The 23,011-nt window shown below is 33.5% G+C and overlaps 5 protein-coding genes across 5 annotated transcripts; 2 read left to right on the top strand and 3 right to left on the bottom strand.

Moving 5' to 3' along the window:
* Positions 1 to 318: 318 nt before the first annotated feature.
* On the bottom strand, positions 319 to 4,829 carry LOC103497438 (NASP-related protein sim3). Its single transcript, XM_008459631.3, has 6 exons — positions 4,430 to 4,829; positions 3,744 to 3,970; positions 1,836 to 2,048; positions 1,619 to 1,709; positions 980 to 1,259; positions 319 to 900 (listed from the first exon to the last, which is right to left on the bottom strand). Exons 1-6 carry the CDS (start codon positions 4,726 to 4,728, stop codon positions 571 to 573), a joined length of 1,440 nt encoding a protein of 479 aa, XP_008457853.2. The 5' UTR covers positions 4,729 to 4,829; the 3' UTR covers positions 319 to 570.
* A 4,080-nt stretch (positions 4,830 to 8,909) lies between these two features.
* On the bottom strand, positions 8,910 to 9,578 carry LOC103497439 (uncharacterized). Its single transcript, XM_008459632.3, has one exon. The coding sequence runs from the start codon at positions 9,551 to 9,553 to the stop codon at positions 9,050 to 9,052; it is 504 nt and encodes a 167-aa protein (XP_008457854.2). The 5' UTR covers positions 9,554 to 9,578; the 3' UTR covers positions 8,910 to 9,049.
* Positions 9,579 to 9,736: 158 nt separating this feature from the next.
* Positions 9,737 to 11,807, top strand: LOC103497440 (uncharacterized). Its single transcript, XM_008459633.3, has 5 exons — positions 9,737 to 9,867; positions 9,952 to 10,004; positions 11,007 to 11,183; positions 11,269 to 11,352; positions 11,443 to 11,807. Exons 1-5 carry the CDS (start codon positions 9,811 to 9,813, stop codon positions 11,609 to 11,611), a joined length of 540 nt encoding a protein of 179 aa, XP_008457855.2. The 5' UTR covers positions 9,737 to 9,810; the 3' UTR covers positions 11,612 to 11,807.
* Positions 11,808 to 13,069: 1,262 nt separating this feature from the next.
* LOC103497441 (protein root UVB sensitive 4) lies at positions 13,070 to 18,004 on the top strand. Its single transcript, XM_008459634.3, has 10 exons — positions 13,070 to 13,750; positions 14,133 to 14,279; positions 14,411 to 14,557; positions 15,265 to 15,327; positions 15,412 to 15,488; positions 15,659 to 15,764; positions 16,171 to 16,273; positions 17,077 to 17,225; positions 17,314 to 17,379; positions 17,543 to 18,004. The coding sequence occupies exons 1-10, from the start codon at positions 13,283 to 13,285 to the stop codon at positions 17,786 to 17,788; spliced, it is 1,572 nt and encodes a 523-aa protein (XP_008457856.2). The 5' UTR covers positions 13,070 to 13,282; the 3' UTR covers positions 17,789 to 18,004.
* A 446-nt stretch (positions 18,005 to 18,450) lies between these two features.
* Positions 18,451 to 22,646, bottom strand: LOC103497521 (protein JINGUBANG-like). Its single transcript, XM_051079380.1, has 2 exons — positions 21,081 to 22,646; positions 18,451 to 19,332 (listed from the first exon to the last, which is right to left on the bottom strand). The coding sequence occupies exons 1-2, from the start codon at positions 22,464 to 22,466 to the stop codon at positions 19,111 to 19,113; spliced, it is 1,608 nt and encodes a 535-aa protein (XP_050935337.1). The 5' UTR covers positions 22,467 to 22,646; the 3' UTR covers positions 18,451 to 19,110.
* Between the last annotated feature and the right edge of the window lie 365 nt (positions 22,647 to 23,011).

The following is a 23,011-nucleotide window of genomic DNA, read 5'->3' as shown; positions in this document are numbered from 1 at the left end:
TGAAAGCTTTGTAAAATTCCATTGGGTAAAGACTAATTCCACATTTAATTTCATCTCCTTCTTCAATACCTCCAATTATGCATTCTCCTTCCTACCCAAACAATAATACCAAACACAACTCGTTCATACACATATTTTTTTTTAACTTTAATCTATAGATTTGAGAACAAAACAAATATATATATATATATATATATATATACACGCACACACACACATATATACCTTGGTTGTTAGGATATTGAAGAGTGATATCACTTTGGTCATTAGGCATAGAGAAAGTGAGTGAAGAAACTTAAAAAACGATTGACCAAAGACTTGAGAATGCAAACCGTAAAACCCAGATGTATTAATGCTGGAATGATTACTAAATCTATGATTTAAGGAGTCTGGAAAAACATGATGATGATTCAAGTGTAAAATTCTAGTAGAACATAATACAAACATACATGAAAATCATAACACCCAAAGGCAGGAAGATTTTCTTTTTCCTCTTTCTAATCTAGTTTTGTTTTACTGCTCTATGCACTTTGTTCGAATATCTGATTCTCAAGACGAGTTCAAGAACATTCAGGCGGAACTACTGTCGCCTTTATCTTGTGATGATAAATCTTTTGCCAGTTTCTTCGTTGGGTTCGAGTCATTAGACTCTGAATTTGTTGATACTCGTTTCACTCCTCTTCCAACAACACCAAGGTGCGTCACGCCGTTCGTGTGGGCAGTTGAGACTGTTGGAGAGTCGAATCCTCCATTGCTGTTAGCTGAACCCATTTGTGAGGAGTTGAACACTGATGGAACTGGAGGTGTGATCTTTTCGATATTTGGCTTTGCTGATCCAATACCGAGGATCTCTGAGAGAATTGACATTGGGTTTGAGGCCAGCTGTTGAAGATCTTCAAGCTGTACAGAGACAAAAAATTGGTTAGTTTTTTGGCATTCTTTGTCGAAGTTTGTTTCATAAGTTATGGTATACACTCGCCTTCTTTTCTAGCTCAACCAAAAGCCCAGATAGAGTTTCAATCTCAGATTGTTTCTCCGTTGCAGCATTTTCGTTGTCAGTCTGGGAGCCATTGGAGGATAGTGGGATCTCTGGTTCTGACCCTGATGTAGACGAAGCTGTCGTTGGTACAATGAGACTCTTTACTTCGTCAGTGAGCCGCACCACACGTGACTTGCAAATTGATATTGCCTTCTGGCAATATGAAATGGCTTCCTGCGGCTGAGAACCAAACTCCAAACACAAGCATACACGGAAATTTCTGGAATTTTTAGATTAAGGTAGCAAAAGACCTCACGTGAAAGGAAGTAATCATATCAAGTCAAAACAAAAACAGAAAACTCTCTTTTTTTTTTTTAATGAGAAACATGCAATGTGTATAAAACTCACTCGAAATAGTACAATAGGTAAAAGCATAGATTAACAACCTCCCAGAATTTATAAGCTATTTATAAAAACAAATTTTAAGGACGGGTACCTTGAAACAGGGTTTTTTTTTTCCCTTTTTATTCCTTTGTTCTTTTTGAAATTTAGTAAAGAATATTTGAAATCTGCGTTTTAAGAATATATTAGATTCTGTTTACATACTTATATAGCCTTTAGAATCTGAAAGAGGGATACAGTTCAGCAAGCTGTCGATTGTCAGGTTCAACAAGTCTTTCTAAAATTGATAACGCTTTCTGGTAGTCACTGAGGGAAGTTCCAATGTCCTCTAGAAGATGGAGAAAAAAGAAACAAAACTTTAAAATTGATGGATAAACCGCTTACTATTGGAAGAAAAAGAAACACAAACCACTTGAATGCATATCACACCAGAGGAAATACAATGCACGTGTACCTCTTTCTAATGCAACTTCTGCCAAGGCTGAGAGTATGTCCACTTTCTCCATAGTGTCAGCTGAGTCTTTTTCCACGATTGCTCTGGCAACATCTAGCATTTTCCAAGCTAAATCAAGGTCAGATTCATCTTCATCTGCATCTGCCAAGTCCTCAGCATCACTATCATCAGTTTCTTCTTCATCCTGATCCTTCTTACTGACTGTCTCGGAAACTGTCTCAAAAAAAAAAAAAACAAAGGAAAATGGAAGATCAAAAAGTTCCTCACAAGATTATCTTTTAAGACTTCTGTGTTTAAAAACACTTTTCTATAAGATAGTATCTTAAAATGAAAACCAGAAATAGCATAACATCGAAATGAAGCAGAACAATGTTAATACTCAACCCTATCTTTCAGGTCCTTGAAAAAATGTGAGCACATGATAACTCCATTCAAATTTGATGTGCTATACGTGCCTCTTCACTTTTGAAAACCAACTTTGTCGTAGTAGAAACTGTTTGAAACTCAACAGATTCATAGTTCATGCATGTAAATATCATCTATGATAGAAGTACACATTATGCATTACAACATCAAACAAAAACTTTGATAAAGGAGAAATATGCAATTTCTTTTTGATGCATCAGTAGGTATCATCAAATGTACGCAATTGAACTTATGAAAACAAGAAACAAAAAAATCATTCAAATGTTGTCTGCACATCAATGCAGTGAACTACAAGCCCCAAGAAATTTGTTCTACTCAAACTGCAAAAACAGAGTGATTCGAAACAAAGACTTTTTCTTTATAATTAGTAGATATCAATCATCAGTAGGTATCAATCACATGATCTTTAAAATTCATCAGTCTAAAATAATGTATCAGTGATCAGCATTTTCTAAAGCACTAAGTGAAATGACAAAATGAAAATGATGCATCGAGCCACAGTTGAGATGCTAAAAAAGATGCAAGCGTGGATGAGGTCGTGCTTGACATCATGTAGAAAAGTATTCTTTCTAAATATCAAAACATTGAAGACCAAAAAATTTATAAAATGTTCATGTAAACACTTTGTAAATAGGTAAGCAAAGGAATCGATAGAGATACCATCATCTGATATGAAAGTGAAAGGAGGAAACAAGAAACTAAAGTGCAAGGCAATTTTCCATAAAGACATGTATGTTCAAAACACAAAATGTCCACTGCAGTCAATATACAAGTTAAATGATCTCCACAGAAGGCAAGATAACCCATCTACCCAATGTGAGCTGGAAGCCTACCAACCAAATATGTGGGTGTGCGTTTTAAACAAGGAATGATGATAGCCATCGATGATTAACAAGTATATGCTTTCTAACTCTAGAAAAATCCTGCTGTTCACAAGAAGAATAAAGCAAGTCGTCACATCCTAATGTCCATAAGAAAAGCTATAGAGCTTGTAACATCTCAGGATGGAAATACATACTATACATTGAAAGATTTGAAATACCGTTATGAAAAATAATGAATCTTTTCACTTCCAGTTGAAGTGCTTCAATGAAACTTAGACACCATAAAACCAGCAGCACTTTTTTCATGCTCAGTATGCTTAAGCATCACTAAATTCATCACTGAGATTACCAAGAAATACATCACTGATACCAAGATAAAATAAAACCAGAAGCATGTTGCTGTTACTCAATGCTTAAGAATATAAGATCCTCACTCTTCTTTCTTTCTTTTTTTTTTTATTTTTTTTTATTTATTTATTTTTTTTTATGAGAAAAGTAACGACTTTCGTTTAGGAAAAATGAAAGAAGTCAAATTGAAGTGGGAACCTCTTCAAGTAAGTCAAACATTAGAGGGGAATTCATTAGACAAAAAACATGAATGTAAAAACAAAAAAATATCCAAGTAAATGAAAGGGAAAAGCATGATGAAGACACCTACCATCATCTGTAACCCCATCCACCACTTCAGCATTGCTGGAAACAGAAGCTTTTGATGATTCACCATTAACAGCACTCTTTGCAGATTCAGCCTTGTCAGATTGACCTTCCTTCTTTGGGACAGCTCCCAGTGGGTCTGCCTCCTCCTGGGCTTTGTACAATAAAGCACATCCATATTTGTAGTACAATTTGACACATTCTGAAGCCAGTTCACCATAATGCGCAGCTCTGAAATGAAATATTTTCAAGATTATTACAAGTAAAAGAAAAAAAAAAGATTCGATGGTTACAACTTACGACAAGCACTCAAACTAGAAGTATCCAAATGCAAGTGATTTAAGAATCTATTTAGAACCTAACAAGAATGAACAACATCCCAGACCATGATTCTTCAGTGATCCTGACGAGCAGTTGATCTTCAATAGAAAGAAAGATGAAGATTCGTCGAAGTAAAAAAAAAAACAAAAAAGAATCTGGAGCAAGAATATACCCCCCCACCGCTAAAGAAGAGCGAAATAAACCCAGGAGGAAAATCTTGAAATTGAGTAAATGGTAATGGAAAAGAAATGATCCAACAGGGAGGCTTCAAAATTAACAAAACCTCAAGTTTGATCTTCCCTCAAGAATTCAATTCATAATACCAAAAAAGGGAATTGAAGCGATGGTGAAAAATAAGAAAACCCTAACCGAATCTCAAGGGCACGGCTGAAGCAATCGACAGCCTCATTGAAATCATTATCCTTCATGGCCTTGGATCCCTTCTCAAGCAACTCTTCCGCCAGCTCTAACGATTTCTCCCCGCTTCCATCAGAGGTCTGAGCAGTGGGTTCAGTAATGGGCTTCTTTTCATTCGGAGAATTGCAAGACGAGTCGAGGCCTCCTTGAGCAATGGACTCAGTGGTGACCTCACTGACGTTGAGAGTTTCGTCAAGTTTGGGTTTGTCCACCGTCACTGAGACCTCCGATGGTGGATCCTCGTCGGCCATAGGTGTATTAGAGAAAAATGGAGGTTTAAGCAGAGAATTCCACACTTTGAGCTTCAAAATCCTTTTTGGGCGGAAACGCGACACCTAAAATAATAACTCCCCTTTTATAGCTAACTTGTAATTAAAAAAAAAAAAATATATATATATATATATATATCTCATAAAAATTTAAGTATTTATGTATTTTCCTTAAATGAGTATTTATTTATTTTTACTTTTTAAAAAATATTTATGTATTTTTATGTTATGCTCTAAAATTTGGGTAATTTTTATGGATAAAAAATTTAAAACTATTTACCAAATATATTATAGGAAATTAAATAATTTTTTTTGCTATATTTTATAAATAATTTCAAGTTTTTATTATATTTAAAAATGATAAAAAAAAAAACTATAAAAAGTTTTTATGCTATTTCATTTATATCTAATAGATTAATTAATTTTCTCGAAATTTTAGATTTATTTGAAAAGAAAAATTAAAAGTTCAAGAATCTACTAGATACAAAATTGAAAGTTTAAATATCTATTAGATATTTATAAAAATCTAGAGATTAATAAACACAAAGCAATAAATATGAGGCTTTGATCTTTTAGTAATCTTTTTCATTTAGTTCTTTGATTTCCAAGTCATGGTGTATACACGATGAAATTGCATCCTCAAAATTCTAACGAGTTTATTCTTGATTCGGTTAATGGAGATAGTCATGGAGAATATAGTTATGTAATATGTGTTCATGAGTTTAATGGACAGTGTATAGTTCATGCTTATGAAAAATGTGGTATTAAATAGCATTGTTAAGGTTTCGTTTGGATTGAGGGAATCAGAATGGAAATAAAAGAGGCAATGCTTTTGTTTGGTACATTATTTATGTCCATGAACTATACGCTTCCAAAATGACGAGTTTTCTTCTTTGTCCGGTCTCTTTTTTTAATACATGTTTTATTTTTTTATTTAATATATTTTTAAAATTAATTCATTTGAATTAATTACATGAGAATTAAATTTGTGGCTTGTAAAATTAAATTATAGTGTATGCATTTAACTACATGAATTAACATATACTTCCTTCTTATTTTGATTTATAAATTAGTTTATATTTACACATATGGTCATATTTATTTTTAAATAAATGCTACTTTTAAAAAAATGGTAAAGGATTGATGCAGTAAAACTATTAATTAATTAATTATATTATTTGTAGTTAATGAATGATTATTATGGCTGATATAATATGAATTTATTTATTAATAGTTTTATAATTAGTTTATTCATTGATTAGTTAGAATTTATTACTTATTTTATTGATTAATACATCATAATTATATACATTCATCAAATTTATCATATCAAATTACTCATTTTTACTAATAGTTTAATTATATTTTTATTTGATTGTTAAATAATTATCTTTCTCAGATAATTGAATTTTGTTTATTGTTTATCAATTAATATATTAAAAATTTATAATGTTTTTAGGATTAATTTTATAAATAAAATATAAAAGAATTTATTCCCATACACATTCATATGCACAAGCAAATACAGACATGTCTAATTCTTAGCAATCCTATCCTAAGATTTATTATTTTCAGGTATCCTTAAATTATCAGGAATCTTGTTTCCATCCCAATTCCCTCAACCCAAACGGTTCGTAAGAGTCTTATTGTCCATTCTTTATTGAGGTCAATTGGTGTTGACTTTTGTTTTCTATTGTCCTTACAGTGGTGCACCCTGATAGTGTGTGAGTTGTTATGGTTCAACAAAACTAGGTGACATTTAGGTTCTTTAGAAAATTAAACGTATTGTTTTTCACTGATTTCTTTTACTAAACAATCAATATATTTATGGGATATTTTTCAAGATATATATTATTAGGTCGTGGTTCGAGTGGGTTATGTATATGTTTCCAACTTTATGGGAGAATGTGAGTCATTTGGGATGACCTTATTTCAGTATGTACAACTTAGGAGTCTTTTTAGAATTGTGATCGAAGATTTTAACGCAATCCAAACTCTCAAATAATATTGTAGAGGTAGTCATGTGGCTCAAGGGAAGAAATGAAGGATTTTGATATATTTTGATTCAATTTGATTTTTTGGAGGTTTGAGAATAACGCAATTGGTTTACTTCGAACAATGGTTAAAATAAGTTTGATTTAATTCTTAGACAACTAGATCAATTTAATTCTTAGACAACCAGGTCAACTATTCTTAAACGATGCTTGAGACCTCTGTTCCACCTCTCTCATGCCTGGGGCATCTTGCCGTGTGCTAGTAGTTGATGTTGGTGTTCGATTGACTTGTCGTTTGCTCTTAGGATCTCTTTTGACCCGAGAAATATGATAATGCTTATAAAATCACTAGAATTGTATGCTCATTTATCCAAGTTTTAAACTAGCCATATACAAATGCAATTAATTACTTAGGGTTCGATTGAATTGACTTTCAAAATATTTATAACTATTTCTGGCACTTTTAAATATTTAGAATGTCAATTTAAACACACTCTTAGTCTCTTAAAGGTAAGATAGTTGAATAGGCATTGAATTCAATTCACTAAGTAGCAATTACAACTTGGAGTGCAATTTTGATTCATATAATTTAACTTCTTTAAGATTGAGTAGACACATATAGTCACATGATAGATTATGTATAGATTTAGTTGTGCTAAGTAGGTTACCGGCTATGAAGCTCGATATCCAAAAGACTTATGACTATATATCATTGAATTTCCTTTTCATAAATTTGTGAGTTCAATATAGATCACTTCTTATACCACCTTTGTTATATAATCTACTTAAGGATATTTTTTCTAGTGGAGGCTATGAAAACAAGTTGAAATTACAATTATTGTGCTCATTGAGAGTAACATAAATTTTTTGTTCCAAAGTCAAAGAAGAAAATTTTTTAAATTATAGTTCTAAAGCTATGAAATGTGTTACCAATTTATTAGGTTAAATATATATTTGATTCATGTATGTTCAAGTTCATTTTATTTGTATACCTTCAATTATTTTTTCTAATTAAATTTAAAAAATGTCATTGCTATTAGTTACTATTGATTTTTCTATAAAAAAAAAATTAAAGTATTAGCATTATGCTGATAAGTTTTAGAAATATATTCAAGTGATAATTTACCTACACAAAGTTGATTATGATTGAAACGATTTTCATAAAAAGTTGTAGTTTTTTAGTACTATGTTGTAGGAGGATAGACTTTCTTCCTTAGCATTTATCATCCGGTTCTATTGGAGTTTGATTTGTGCTCCTATTCAATAGCTTCACTTCACGCCTTGTCATAGGTTCCTTAGGGTTTCTTTACCTTCCAAATAGTAAGTTAAAGCTTCGCACCCTCATTTCTTACATTCTTCCTTTTCTTTTAGTAGGTTTTGATGATGAAGAAGAAGAAAGATAGACAAAGTTTTTTCTATCTAGAAATTGAATGATGAACCTATGTAATTGAGAAATATAGAATATTTGATATAAGGAATATGAGCTAACGAGTTCTTGGTGAATGAGTGAAATTGTACTAGTTCGATGTGAATCTTTCTTAATTTATGATACATTTGATTGAGAATAGAGAATCTTTTCTTTTGGTTCATCTTTGATTTGTCTGTTAATGCTTTTATCATTAATGAGTTCAACTGAGAACGAAACTGCTCCTTCGAACTTCTCCTATGACTCCGACTACATCTTATTCCTTGCCTCCCTTCTTCTACTTTATTTCCTCTCCTTTACCTTCTCTTCGTGCTTGCTTCCAAATAGTAGGTTCCTTTCGAGGACGCTTTTTCGTTTCGTTAACTCAACTTTTAAAAAGTTACATTTCTTTTATGTTACAAATAAAACTACACAATACATACCATAACTCAACCCAACTAAATTTAGCACTTCCTTCTTATACCAACTGGACTCATCACAAATATATCAATTCTTACACTTGAAAGTTGAAACACAAACACATTTTCTCCCAAACATTTGATTGCTTCCAATAAATTTCCTCCACCATTAAAAGTTACAAATTAATTACATAGAAAACAAATCACAAAATAACAAAAAAGAAAAAAAATGTAACATCTTGAGATTTAAAAGACCAAATCAAAATTACACACAAAAACTAAGTAAAAACTAAATTATGTTGAATGTTTACTCTCATAGTTGCTTTACCTAAGTTAATGGGTAGATTAACATCAAATTTTGACTAAATTTAATAATTATTCATCAAACATTATTACAACATTTAGTTAATTAATAATTATAATCACAAGAAAGCAATTAAAAGAAGAAAAAAAAAACTAAATTTCATAAAAATACACATTTAATTTTAACTCTGCCCTTCGGGACCCAAAATACCGTTAACAATCGACGTAGCAATGAGAACTCCAACGACCTCAGCTCCGGCGACCGCCCCGGCTTGCGACAGCGCTCCGAAACTCACTGCCGTCTCAATTTCTTTCTCCGCCGTCTCAATCTCTCTCTCCGCCGCGATAATCCCCTTCTCTGCCGTCACAATCCCTCGCTCCGCCGTCTCAAGTCCTTTCTCCGCCGCTTCAAATCCTTCTCTCACGATCTCCTCCGCCTCCTCCTCCACTTTCTTCAGCTTCTTCCTTAGCCCGAACAAAGGAATGTCCTCCGCCATTGACGGATTCTCTCTCCCCACGACCGCCGCCGTCGCCGTCGCCGTCAGAAACAATAGTGTCTGTCGCCGCGTTCTGCTAGCTGAGAGAGACTCTGACGGCGGTTTCACTGCGGCGGCGCGGACGGTGTTGCTTAATCGGCATCGTGGTCGGAGGAGTTGGAGAGCGGGTGAGATTGCTGTGGAAGCCATAGCTTTTTTCTGATCCTTTCAACATGATGATGCAATAATAGCGGTTCGTTTTTCCATTACAATTTTAGGTACGATAATACCCTTTCCTTGAACCGCCAAATATCTGCCACGTCAACAAATGGAAGGATAAAAGTGGGATTTAGCAAAAAGCGTATTGGGCCGAAGCCCATTAACATAATTTTGGGAAATTTACTTCCGATTTCAATTTGTTTCTTCGAATATTTTCACGGAAACCCTAAAAGAAGAGTTGGATTTTGATGTCGGACAGAGAAGAAACCGATTCGGACGCTCCCGAGGAGTTCACCGCCGAGCAGGTTGCTTGATTTTAACTTTCTGTACTTCTCTTTGCTTCTTGTCAATGGCTCCTTAACGATTCGGAACTTTTTTTTTCTTTGCAGGGAGTACAACAGGATGAAGAGATTAGAAAAGTTCAAAACGAAAGTAAGGCTAGGTGTGTATTCAATCCGCATTTCCCATTAGTATATTGTATTCGATGTCGAATCTTGTGTTTTCGTCGTTCTTTTATTGATGATTTTACTGAGCTGTCTTTTGTTATATTTGATTATCCGTTGGTGCTATTTGAAGTTGTTTCTTTGAAGTGATTTGCCTTAGGGTCGTTGAGAATACAGAGGAGTTTCTTCTTCAATTGTCGGTTTTGTAAAAAGAAAAAAGGATTGTTTTTGTGTAAGGTTTTATTTTGTAGGTCTTTGTGGTGAGAGGAATAAGGGAGAATCAATAGAGGATTAAGGGAGTTCTTCTAGCTATATTTGGTCCCTTATTAGATTCAATGTTTCCTTTTGGGTGTTGGTAATTAGGCCTTTTTTGTAATGATTTTTTGTAGGTCTTATTTTACTAAATCGGAGCTCCTTTTTGTAGTTTGACTATCTCTCATTTGTGGGTTTTATTTTTGTATGCCATTGCATTCTACCATTTTTCTCCAGGGAAGTTCAATTATTCTTAAAGAGGCAACAATTTGTTGGCTTGCCAATGATATGTTCATAAAGTTGAAGTGGTGTGGGAATGGGGAGTAAGGTGCATAAAATTGACTTGAACATTGATTACCTTATTTTGCTCTGCTCTTATCAGTTGATTAGTTTTATGTATTCTTTCGGCCTTTGGCATATTTTGGCCTTGGGCAGTTCAGCGTTTCCTTAATGGGCTGCCTTCTCTTTTTTCATAGTTTGAATTAATAAGAATCAAACTTTTTTGGTCACACCTGATATGATAATTTTTTTTAATTGAAAACAAACAACGATCATGACAAGTATCCAATGTAGTACATTGCCAGTAGTTGGCTAGGATGGCTTATTGTGTCATGTCCATTGCTCTGGGGTGGACAATTGTTGTTCTTTCTCAGAATCCAGTGTACTTGGAACTCTTACCTGCCCGATATCCTAAACGCTTGTGTCTGGTTATTGTGTTATTTTAACCATATATAACCTTATTTTTGTAGGGTTATTCGTGAAGGAAAAGAACGTCGTAGACTATGGGCTGAAAAGAAAACACCACGCCCATCTAAAAAGGGTGAAATCGTTGAAGATTTAGCAGAACCCCCTAGAAATGACGATAAAGTTAGCAAGTTGGGAACACTTCCTAGTAATATAGTCCAACTGCTTGTAGACCGTGAGAAGTATGTCTCTTCTCCTCTATTCATGTATTGCTGTGTAGATCATGATTTTGCCAAGTGACTAATATGGTATTCTCTCCATCTATAGACAAGTTTTCTCATCAGACCTGGGCGATGAAAAGCCTGCAATTAAGCCAAAACAAAAGAGGAAGAAGACCAAAAGCTCCTCCGGGTAAGGGACCAGACCTGATTTAGAATGTCATACCTATTAATTTTAAAGTACCTTCTGATTTTGAATGGCCTCTTATTTATTTTAATACAGGATTGAAACGGTTCTCTTAAGTGAAAGAACACCATCTCATTGTTTACAGAACTCCTTGGAATTTTTGAAAAAAAGGAAAATGAATGTTGCAAGATCATCAACGGTTCTCAACAATCCTAACCAAGCGTTCCGGCTACTTTCTTCATCTGGCTTACTAACGAAGAAATAACATTTTTGTTTCCTAGTTTATTTATTGCATCCATGTTAGTTTCAACAGCACAATGTAAAATTGTATTCGAGAATTGGTTGGCGAGAGCTACCAAGGTTGTTGAGTTCTTGTAGTGGTCATACCATAGTAGAAATTGAAAATGATGGGAGCACTGATGTTTTGTTAATTAATGATTTTCATTATGTTGGTTCGATTACTAGTGGCTTGTCTTTGTATATGTTTAATTTTTTTTTAAAAGCCCATTTACCTAAGAGTGTCGAAATAACTAAAAAAGAAATGTATACTGTTGACGACAAGCTCTTGACTTTGGTAGGCTATAAAATCATGTTTGCTTTAGGGCGGCCTTTGCATCACGGACTCTACAGAAGGTTTGGCTCTAGAATCGTTATTTTGTTCAACAAATCTACTCCCTTAGGTGGGACTTGATTTCCCATTGCTTGCATGGTGTGGTTCACTCCCACACACAATTGTTTCTTTATGAAGAGATATCCAACTTTTCAACGTTGTAAGATAGCTCACGAGCTATCTCCACACTTTGAAGCTGCCAGTTCTGGTATCTTTTGTCTCTAGGACGTCAATTCTTGTCATCAACTCTAATGAACAGTCTGTCTAAGCAGCTAGCTACGACATCAATTCCTTTGACTTTCTGATAAATTTCTTGTAGTCGAGTTTCCAAGGTGCGAATGCTGTTAAGGATTTTCTTTGGATAGAGAAAGTATCTTCTAGTCCAATAATTTGTCCACTTTGGACCAACTTAGTTGCTATATTGTCAATGTCAATTGTTTTCTCACTTTTATGGGTCGACTTGGCTCTTATACCAATTGTTACAACCATATTCTGATACGCATACTTTGCAACCTCCACTCCCATTTACCACTTTTAGTTATAGAGAAAATGATTTTGAAAACGTAGTTAGACAAAAAGTTTTCATAAACATTTAAAAAGCGACTTGAAAACAACGTTGATAGTATATTATAAGCATTTTTTTTTGTGACCATCACCAATACATAAAAAAATAACGAGGAGTCACTCAGAACAAAAAATACACAAAATGTAAACTAACACAATAAAATACATAAGATAAACAAAAAATACACTAAATGTAAACTAACACAATAAAATACATAAGATAAAAAAGAAAAAAACATGATAAGGTTGTAACTGCAAAGAACTAAACTTGTAAAAATATGACCATCATATTTAGAGCGGTAAATATAGACATGTTAAGGTGGTTGAAATTTTCCAACAACCACAAATAACTAAATTTGTACAAATATGAGTAATTTAGATCCACAAACAACATTTTATATACTATACAAATTAGGCAAATATTAATGGTTATATTCTCATAATATTAAAGTTAAAAGTTCAAGTGTTTCTCTCAAATAACTATTCTATAAACCTAATATTCTTAATTGTTAGTGTGAGTGGCTAAGAAAGAATCCGTTTTTCTTTTCAAAGATGATGAAAAAAGCTCAAAAATCGAATGTTCCTTGTAGAACGAAAGAAAAGAAAACCCTTGGCTCTTGGCGGGAGGTAATGGTCCGTCATCTCTAGTTCATTGCTGGACCCTAGTTTCCACTTCTCTCTTCAATTCCATCTTCTTCCCTCAAATCTGTTTTCCTTTCTCTTCTCTTCATCTCTTTAACTTCCCACAAACTCCACTCCCTTATGCAAACCACCTCCTTCAATCCACTCTCAAGTTCCCTTCAATTTTCACCCCCATGGACTCTCCCCGAAACCCATTTACCTATCGCCACTGGGGTCCCCAATACACTCTGTTTTCGACCTCGAACTGTTACCAGGTCTTTGAGAACTTGCTACAGAGCCGATGATGGCGTCGATGATGGGCCCGGTCCCAGTTCCCCTGTTCGTTTGCCCCTTGTGCTTCGCCGGTCCGGTAGGGTTTCTCAGTACGTGTGGGATGGGTTTTCTCTGCAGTTGGTTGGCTTTGATGGTGGTGCTTCCTCTGTTTCTTTTGATTTCGGCGATGGGTTTCGTACTCTGTATAGAGTCTCTGTTTTGGCTGTTAAAGATTTTTTTATTCCTAAGAATGTCAGTGAGCATTATGTAACTTATGTTAAATGGAAGCTTTTGCATCGGATTTTTAGCTCCGCTCTTCAGGTCATTGCCACTCAGGTCAGTGGAAGGTCCGCTTTTGGTCTAACTCTGTTGTACTGAAAAGTTGAAACTTTTATTAAGTTTTCTGGTTGTGAGGAAGAAATGAGTGATGTTTGATCATTCTCTGTTTTATTTATTTCTTATAGTTGGTTTTAGAATTAAGTAGCATGCTCAATATTGGAATAATACTTCATACTTTTCTTTGTGACAAACAACATTAAAGCTTGAGGCTTTGAGTTTATTCGGATGACAGAAGCTTGAATTGTTTGCTGATGTGTGGGTTGAATTGTTTATCTGAACAATGTTTGTTAGTTTGAAATTTCTGATATTATACATGTCCAACTCCTGTTTTAATGATAACCATTCTGTTCAGATTATAAGGGAAAACTGTTGTTGATAGGCAATGTTTCGGGCTATAGGAGTTGGGCATAGTCGCTCTCTAGCATCTGCGGCAGCCCTTAATTGGGTCCTGAAGGACGGACTTGGACGGTTAAGTAGGTGTCTTTTCACTGCTAGTATAGCATCTGCTTTTGATACAAATTTGAAGGTTTGCTTCTTGTGTTAATTTCTTGTGAACTTGGAATTTTGTTCCAAGATCTTCCTTGGAAGTGTGGTATATGTGTTACTCTTCTACCTCTTTGTTTGATGAACAATTTGTTTTCTGTTTCTCATTTCAAGAGAGTCAGGTTTTCGACAGCTGTTTTATTCAGCTTAGGCATTGGAGTTGAGTTGCTGACTCCGGCATTTCCTCAGTACTTTTTGCTTCTTGCATCCATTGCAAACATCGTGAAGCAAATAAGTCTTGGATGCTACTTATCAACTGCTGTAAGGATTCACAATTTTGTCAGTGATAGGAAATTTAATCTGCTTGTTATGTATTATATATTTAGCATGTTTTTCTAGAAAAATCGACCACCACTCTGTATGGTAATAATTAACATTTCTTTTTCTGTTGTTGCCTGTTGGTACAATGTGTTTGTTGGTTCACTCTATATTTTTCTTTTTTTCGTTGAGAAAAGTTACTCCATGCTGTTGACTACGTGGTTGCATTGTGCTTACAGTTCACCCACAATTATAGTTATCTAGTTTATATATTTTGAAGAAAGTGTGTATCCTTTTTCCTTATTTATCTGTTAGAACCTCTGCCATGGCAACTTGATAGACAATGGGTAATATCCGCTACATTCAACCCTTGTGTTCATCCTTTTTTTTTCAGTCATATTAAAAATATTGGGGCTACTTTATTCATTGCTTTGTTTTTAACTTCTATGTCCGTACTGGATGTTGTCGCCTATATTATTGAATTTGAATCCACATCAACCGAAGTATTTGAACTTAAATGTGTTGAAGTTTGTACAATCTGTATGGATTTGTCTAGAGATATTCATTTGGTTAATTTATGAAGTTTCTGGAAGTCTTTCAGTTTGAAAATGTCTAATTATGTTAGCAAAATGTTCTAGAAAGTTTTGTTCCAATAGATGTTATTCTTCTTGCTTCACCACTTTGGATTTTATCATCTTGCATGTAATCAGTCTGCTGTTCATAGAAGTTTTGCCGTGACAGATAACCTTGGTGAAGTTTCTGCTAAGGCACAGGTCCGCTATATTCCTTACGAAAACACTGATCACAAATTGTTTGCATCCATTACATTTATTCATTCAACTATCCACTTTATGCAGATTCAATCAGTGTGCTTTGACAATCTAGGTCTTGTACTTGCGGCTTTTCTTAACTTCTTGACCAAGAATGACCAAAGGTTTTGTTCATCATTATCTTTTAGATTTCATTTCTATTTTTCTTCATTGAGTTGCAAATACTCGGAAATTATCACTTCATGTCTATTTTACCGTTTGCACTACTTGGTGCAGTTAACTTAATTTTGGAATTTTTCTCTCCATGGTTTTTAACACACCATTTTTGTGTTAGATTGCAGGCAGCTTTACCTTTTGTAGTTTACCCCATTTTTGCTGCAATGGATCTTTTTGGAACATATCAAGGGCTTAAACATGTCCATTTGCAAACACTAACAAAGGTTGGTTTTGTTTTATTCAACTTTCCTGGATATTTGGAGGCTAATTAAGTGTTTGATTTGCATGTTTACATCATGGTATTGTTGAATTCTTTGTTCTCCCTCATAAAATTGTATTCATGAATGTTGATTGAGACTGGAAGGGAGGTCCGAAGTAGATTTTCACTCATTGTCTCGATGACTTGAGTTTTGATAGGGTATTTTTCAAGCGAAACACTTCATGTATAAAAAGTTTCAAAGTCATTTTGAATATAGCAAATATGATTTTATAGCCATTTCAAAATCAATCTCAAAACATGCTCCAATTGCCATGACAATTGTAAAGTACGTCTTTTCCTATTCTAAAAGTATTAGAAACTTAATTAAAGTGGAACTTTGTTTCTCTGACCTTTGATTTCTTCATTTTCAGGATAGACTTGAGATCATATTAAGTAATTGGATCGAGCGAGGATATGTACCTACACCTGCAGAAGTAAGTGAGAGGGAAGGAATTGATTTACTATGCAGACAAGGTGATTCCTTATCTCTTTAATAATTCAGTATACATACATTGTTAACAAATCATAGAGCTACGTTGTGACAAAGAAGCACACTCTAATTTAAGTTTTTAACTACCTGAGTTTGTGTTTGATACATGTTAAACACTTGGATACTCTGACACTTTTGGACAGTTGCTTGCACAATGGATGTGCTTAACTAGACACTAGTTATACAAAGTCAATATAGGTCCAATGTTATCAGTCGCGTATTGAACACTTGGTTTTGTATAAATTTTGAGAGCAAAGTGCATCAAACTTATTTTCTTTATGCATATAAATGCACAAACCTACTGTCTTTAATTTTTCTTATGGTATGAAAATGATATATATTTCTTAACAATGTATATTTAGCACACTCCTTCAATTCATAAATTTTCCTGCTTTGTTATCCTTTTCATCTCATGTTTTAAAAAACCAAGCCAAGTTTTGATTACCCAAAGTAGTTTTAAAAACTTGTTTTTGTTCTTGGGATTTGACTAGGGATTCAAATGTTTCCCTAAGATTGATGGAAACCATAATAGAGAAATTTTGAGGAAACCGACATTAGTTTGAAAAACCGAACAAAACCATTATCACGACTTTACTTGAACTTGATCTATTCTCTAGGTTGTACAACTCCCACTGTTCTAAAGAAAACAAAATTGTTATCAAACACGACCGAAAAGACATTCTTACCATGTCCTAGATTTAAAAAAGAAAAATGTTCATGTGACCATGTCTTTTTCACATCATATTTGTGTCTCGAACCCATAAGTTAATATAATCTCAATATTCAGGCAAGGATTCATGGCCAATCAGAATAGGTTGCTTGAATCTTGAGGCTCATGTACCCAAACTGTCAATCCTGGCAATGAGATCAGTATGTAGCAAAGACTATTATTTTATATGCATGGATGCCTTCTTCAGGGGTTCAACTACAAATACAGTAAGTATATCTACTTCTGAGATTAACCTTTAAAAGCATTCCACATTCATTTTACTGACTTTTTCACTTCTCCTGTTCGCAAACATAGCATGGCATCCTTCTTTGTCTCCGTGAAGGGGCTCGTGCGGCAGATATATGCATCGGGTTATTGCAGGTAATAGAAAATTGATTTGATTAGCATTTTTGCTTTAACACTACTTGTCAAGTTTTAGAACCTTAATATCAAAACGTGATGCCACTGTATTCCTTTACTCAACATGCTTAGTGAGGCTTTGATCTTCGATCCTGATTATCTTAACAAATCTCGATATGAATAGGCATGTTTTATCCGGAAAACAATTGTATCAAACACAAGGATTTGGGAAGAGGAAATTGTGAAGGGTAATGAATTTTCAGATGCAATGGCTAAGGAATGGATTAATTTGGTTGAGGAGAGCAAGAAATATGCCGAAGAAAATGGTTGCTTTGTGCTTCAACAAATGTCGAGCTTAGGATGGGCTGTTAAGAACGTTTTGCTCAGTACAAATGAACAAATAAGATACAGTTTTGTTGATGACCCATGATTATGGAAGAGAGATTCCCTATCATAAGTTATTACTATAAATTTGCTTCATTGATAGTTTATTATTTTGCCCATACAAGGACACTTTTATCTAGGGATAGATTTAGAATTTGTTAGTTACTTTTTCTTTTTAAATGATTGATTTATATCAATTTTGTAATTGTTTACATAAATCTTAAAATGAATAAAATTATAGCTAAAATATGCATTTTGTTCATATCTAAGGCCCTATTCTGTGGCATACGTAGAAGGCTGCATTTCCTCGTAGTAGCCACAAGTGATTGTTAGAGAGAAAACGTTATAAATAGTTTTATTTTACAACTCGAATGAGGCTAGTGAGGAAGAGCTAATGGAGAAAAGTATTCTTGGAAGGAGTCTTGACTTTATTTCTTGTGTGTTTAGTTGATTATACATTCTAACATAGGTTCGATAACACCACATGGGTCGGATGATCTCTTATTGAAAAATGAAAGTAGGCCAGAAAAAGCAAGTTGGAGGTTAAGGTCACAAGGGACGACAATGATGAACTTGTGCAAGATTTGATTGTCAACATGTTGATTGATTTTATATTATATTTTACAATATTTTCAATGAAATCTCAAATAAAGAATTTTAGCCTATTATGGAAATGTACTTTTCTAATGTTTCCATCTTTTTACAAAGTTTACAAAACCAAAATATGAATTAAACAATAAAATATAATTAGACAAATCAAAATTTATGCACAAGTCTAGTACAAGGAAATCAACACCAACATTTAGTACAAGGAAATCAACACCAACATTTCACTCTCACAACCATAATGCAAATAAAAAAAAAGAATTATTGAAGTAAAAAAAGAATGAAATGAATTTAATATTGTAATTTGAGTTTGAAAGTTTCAATTCAAACATGAATTTTTGATTACATTATAATACGTAATAATCTCAGTACGAATACTCAAACATTCATTTCGTAGGTGTTTGTACACCACTAAAAATCTCATTAGCTATCTAACCAAAAAATTAGTAGCAAGAACACAACACTTAACAAATGGGGCCGGAATTTCATGAATTTCTTTCAATTTATTATTATAAGAATTGTTAAGTTAAATTACAATTATTATTCCAAAACTCTTTACAATTTGTGTTCAATATATCTCCTTGTGAAATTAAACTCTCAATTTCAAAAGGGTTAAAGTTGATATTATCATACATAGTTTCTTTAAACGTTTAATGAGTCGCAATTTAAGTCGCATCAAATTAAAAGTTTAAAGACTTTATTACACACTTATAAAACTTTAAAAGACGTAACTGTACAAAGTTTTTTAAAAAAGCCTTTTGATTATTGTTTTTCCGAGTTTAAAAACTTATTAAATACAATATTGGAAAGTTTAGAGAAATTTAATACTAATATAACCTTTTTAAAATAAGAAATATATTCGTATCGAAATTGTAACGTTTTCAAACCTAAAATCCGAGATGATATAGATTCTGTAATGCACCACCAACCGCTTGAGATACTTTCAAGATTGAACAATGCTTTGATAGCAATGTATTGAGATAACTGAAAACCAAAACAAAAAATAAAATTCAAATTTGAGTATGTAAAAAATTTCTCAATCGAAATGAACAACTTTTTGGAATTTGATTATGATTTCTAAAAGAAAAAAAAGGGGGCAAAACGATTTCTTTTCTTAAAATAAATTCCTATCCCTTCGATTTCATTTAATCATAAATCTTGTATTATTTTTGTTAGTGTTTCGTATATGTTATTATGTATTTTTAATTTTTTTTTCATTATATCAACAAAATAATAAGTTTTTTTTCTCTTATAAAAATCGGTAAAATATTTATATTGTATAGAATAATTTCAAAAATGGAAAAAAGGCTACAAACCCATAATGAAAATACAAAAAAAATGTACAAATCAACACACGTACCAATATCTCAACAATTTTTTTTTCAAAATTCTGTACTAAGATCTTTTATATTTAATACACGATCTTGAACCAAATAACACTTTGAAAAAAAATAATATAAGATTTATGATTGATTGAAAACAAATATCATGATTTTAAAAAATATAAAAAAAATTTGTAAAAGAAGAGAAGAAAGAAGATCAAAAGGTATAACAAATCTGGAATATTTAAAAGAAAAATTTGTTTCATAGGTTAGGATTTAAAAATTAATCAAATAATAATTTTCTTTCACACAAATGTTAAGAAATCATAAATCAAATGTAAGAAATGATTTTTTTTAAAAAAAATTACTTTGTCAAATTTAACAATTTTTTTACAATTTCCCATTTCAAAATCTCAAAACTCTCCTCTTTAATTTTTTTTTTATTATTTTAATTAGAAAATTTAAATGCGAATATTTTTAATTTTTAAAATTGAAATTATACAAAAATGACATTCACAAGCTTAGAAAATCAACTACCAAAATTTAGCAATCTATCATTAACACTAAATAATATATATTTTTCACATAAAGTATTACAAAAAATAATTAAAAAAAAAAAGAAGACATTTACATATCCATAAATATTTGTACAGAACGAATAATTTTGTAGCGTTAATTCTAATTTCATCTAATAATAAGTAAATGAGTTTTATCACTAAAAATAGAAAATCCACTACATTTTCATTTCTTTCTTTCTACATTTATCAACAAAACTACTTTTCTTTCCCTCTTAATAAACCCTCTACCACTCAATAATATATAATAGGTCCATCCTTTTTTTTTTTTTTTTTCTATATCAAATTTCTAATTTATTGCAAACTTTGAAATTTGATAACTTTTTTTCAATTTTTGTTTATTAAAAAAATCACATGGTAATTGATTTAAAAATTAATTTTTTTTATAGCAAAAAATAATAAATTTAACAAAATATTTACGAAATATAATAGAATTTTAGGTTCTATCAATGATAAACATGTTTGTTCATATTGATAGACAATTATATAAGTTTATTGATGTTTATCGTTAATGGAATTCAAAAATTTATTATATGTGGTGAATATTTTAGTTTACTTTTTTATATTTAAAAATATCTTTAAACAAATATAAAAAATAGAAAATAGAAGGGTTACCAATGGAGGTTTGAATGTTTAAAAAATTTAATAAATATGGACCTATTAAACATTTTTAAAAATTTTAGAGGCTTAATTGGAGACAGATTTCAAAAGTTTATGAACTAAATGATAATTTTGAACAAAATTATTACTAACCGTAAATTTTGTGTAATGAACATATTTTAATTCTTTTTCTTTTTTGTTACTGTTCTCGAATAACGAAACTGGGAGCATTTACCAAGAGTCCGGCGGTCGGAGAGCATTCCGGCATGAAAGACGGCTGTTTTTGGAAGGCCGCCGGTGGTTGTTCCGATACTCTCCACATCTTCACCGACTTATCCAAACTCCCACTATAAACAATCCACCGCCGTTCACCTTCACCGGCTTCACTGTCCTTCTCTACGGCCAAGCATTTCACCGGCCCGGTGTGGCCCGTCAACACCGACAAACAAATATGTTCTGCAGCCGTCCTCTGCCAAACGCAAATCCCCATATCCGCTGAGCCACTCAACAATAAACGTCCGGCGGTAGCTAAACAGAGTATTGCAAGCTTATGACCCCTCAAAGCACCGCCGTGGGACAACGATTTCTCCCTCTCCCAAAAGTTAACAACCCCGTCGGAGGAACCACAATAAACGAAAGTAGCGTCATCGTTGACAGCTAGAGCAGTAACCGCACATTCCTGTTTAACCAAAGTTTGTGAGAAAAAATGTTTTGTTCCCTTCCCCTGAAGCTCCCTCCGCCACACCTTAACGCTACCGTCGGCTGACCCGGTGTAAACCAATCCATCGATACTTGAAACCAGAGTGTTAACAGCATCGTCATGAGCCTGAATTGACTCCAAGCATTTCGAATCGGAAACTCTCCAGACCTTAAAAGTTTTATCCCATGAAGCAGAGTACAAAAACGATTGATCCTCGCTTAAACTCAGTGACGAAATCGCATCGAAATGTTTAATCCAGAGACTCCTCCGTCGTCTCCCTTCCACATAATTACTGGGTTTCATCGAACATTTGATGTAATCGCCTAAAGTGGGGAGAGTCCCAACTCGTTTATGAACACTTGGGTCACGACTCGAGATTTTCCAGACCCGAACCTTACCGTCTTGATGACCGGTGAAGATCTTTCCCCCGCCGATTACAATGGATTTAACCAAACCGCTATTGGATTTAAAACCGGAAAATTCCTTATGGTTCTTCCAAACACGTATGTTCTTGCTGTCGGATCCGGTATAGAGAAGGTCCCCTACAGCGGCGAGAGAGTAGATATGACCCTCTTCGCGGACGAGAGAACCCATAAGGATATTGGGGAGGAAGGAAGTGTCGTCAGCGGGGGAAGGTAAGGCATCGGAGTTCAAATGGGAGGACCATGGGGATCTGGTGAAAGGAGAAGTAGAAGCGGGTTCGAAGAAGGAATGGTCGGGGTCGGGGTCGGTGTCCATTAAAGGGAAAATGGGTTGGTTGGCGGTGGCGGCGGCAGTGGAGGAGGAGGAGGAGGGAAAAGGGGAGATGTCGGAGTCGTCGAAGGGGGATTTGATGAGCTCGTTGGAACGTGGGATGCTGTTGCTGTTGTTGTGTTCGTAGAAATCTCGGGCACCTCTGAATGAGCCTCCGCCGCCTAGCATTGCGAGATTCTCATAAAAAAGAATGGAGAGAGAGGGAGAGGGGGAGAGAGAGAGAGAGAGAGGGATTTTAGGTTTTGTATAAAGAGGATGAAATCGGAGATGGAGAATGGAATGTGGAAACCATAATTTCTTAACATAGAAACTTCGCCAACTAACATTGTGAAGGACAAAAAGTCAGGACGTTAGGGAAGGAAGGGAAAGGACAACCCATTGTTCATCAAATTCTATTTTTTTGGTCAATTATTTATAATTCTATTTATCTATTTTTAAAATTTTATTATATTTGAATTTTTTTGGGTAAAATTTGAATTTATCCATTTGAACAAATAATAGTTTTATCCATTAAAATTATAATTTTTGATAAATTTATCCTCCTAATTGAATCAATCTATACTATTTATTACGATTACATTCGAAAATTTGAAAATTCAAAATTAGATTGTCTTTTATTGGACGAATAAAATTTTGTATTGTTTGTTTGTTTTTTAAATTATATACATGAGATTGATAGTTCAATCTAAAATACATGTTAAAAGAAAGAAAAG

This window comes from Cucumis melo, chromosome 11 (assembly GCF_025177605.1).
Source record: "Cucumis melo cultivar AY chromosome 11, USDA_Cmelo_AY_1.0, whole genome shotgun sequence".
Taxonomy (NCBI): Eukaryota; Viridiplantae; Streptophyta; class Magnoliopsida; order Cucurbitales; family Cucurbitaceae; genus Cucumis; species Cucumis melo.
The sequence above is the reverse complement of the archived record's forward strand: the minus strand, read 5'-3'. Positions and strand labels throughout refer to the sequence as shown.

Excerpts from the sequence above, each read along its gene's own strand:
- LOC103497441 (XM_008459634.3), top strand. The coding sequence starts at position 13,283 with ATGCAAACCACCTCCTTCAATCCACTCTCAAGTTCCCTTCAATTTTCA. Across the intron at positions 14,558-15,264 it reads GATGCTACTTATCAACTGCT|TCTGCTGTTCATAGAAGTTT; the intron begins GTAAGGATTCAC and ends GCATGTAATCAG. Across the intron at positions 15,765-16,170 it reads ATTTGCAAACACTAACAAAG|GATAGACTTGAGATCATATT; the intron begins GTTGGTTTTGTT and ends CTTCATTTTCAG.
- LOC103497521 (XM_051079380.1), bottom strand. The coding sequence starts at position 22,466 with ATGCTAGGCGGCGGAGGCTCATTCAGAGGTGCCCGAGATTTCTACGAA. Across the intron at positions 19,333-21,080 it reads CTCCGACCGCCGGACTCTTG|TTATCTCAATACATTGCTAT; the intron begins GTAAATGCTCCC and ends TTTGGTTTTCAG.
- LOC103497440 (XM_008459633.3), top strand. The coding sequence starts at position 9,811 with ATGTCGGACAGAGAAGAAACCGATTCGGACGCTCCCGAGGAGTTCACC. Across the intron at positions 10,005-11,006 it reads CAAAACGAAAGTAAGGCTAG|GGTTATTCGTGAAGGAAAAG; the intron begins GTGTGTATTCAA and ends TTATTTTTGTAG. Across the intron at positions 11,353-11,442 it reads AAGACCAAAAGCTCCTCCGG|GATTGAAACGGTTCTCTTAA; the intron begins GTAAGGGACCAG and ends ATTTTAATACAG.
- LOC103497438 (XM_008459631.3), bottom strand. The coding sequence starts at position 4,728 with ATGGCCGACGAGGATCCACCATCGGAGGTCTCAGTGACGGTGGACAAA. Across the intron at positions 3,971-4,429 it reads AGCCGTGCCCTTGAGATTCG|AGCTGCGCATTATGGTGAAC; the intron begins GTTAGGGTTTTC and ends ATTTCATTTCAG. Across the intron at positions 1,260-1,618 it reads AATCGACAGCTTGCTGAACT|AAATTTCCGTGTATGCTTGT; the intron begins GTATCCCTCTTT and ends TAAAAATTCCAG.
- LOC103497439 (XM_008459632.3), bottom strand. The coding sequence starts at position 9,553 with ATGGCTTCCACAGCAATCTCACCCGCTCTCCAACTCCTCCGACCACGA.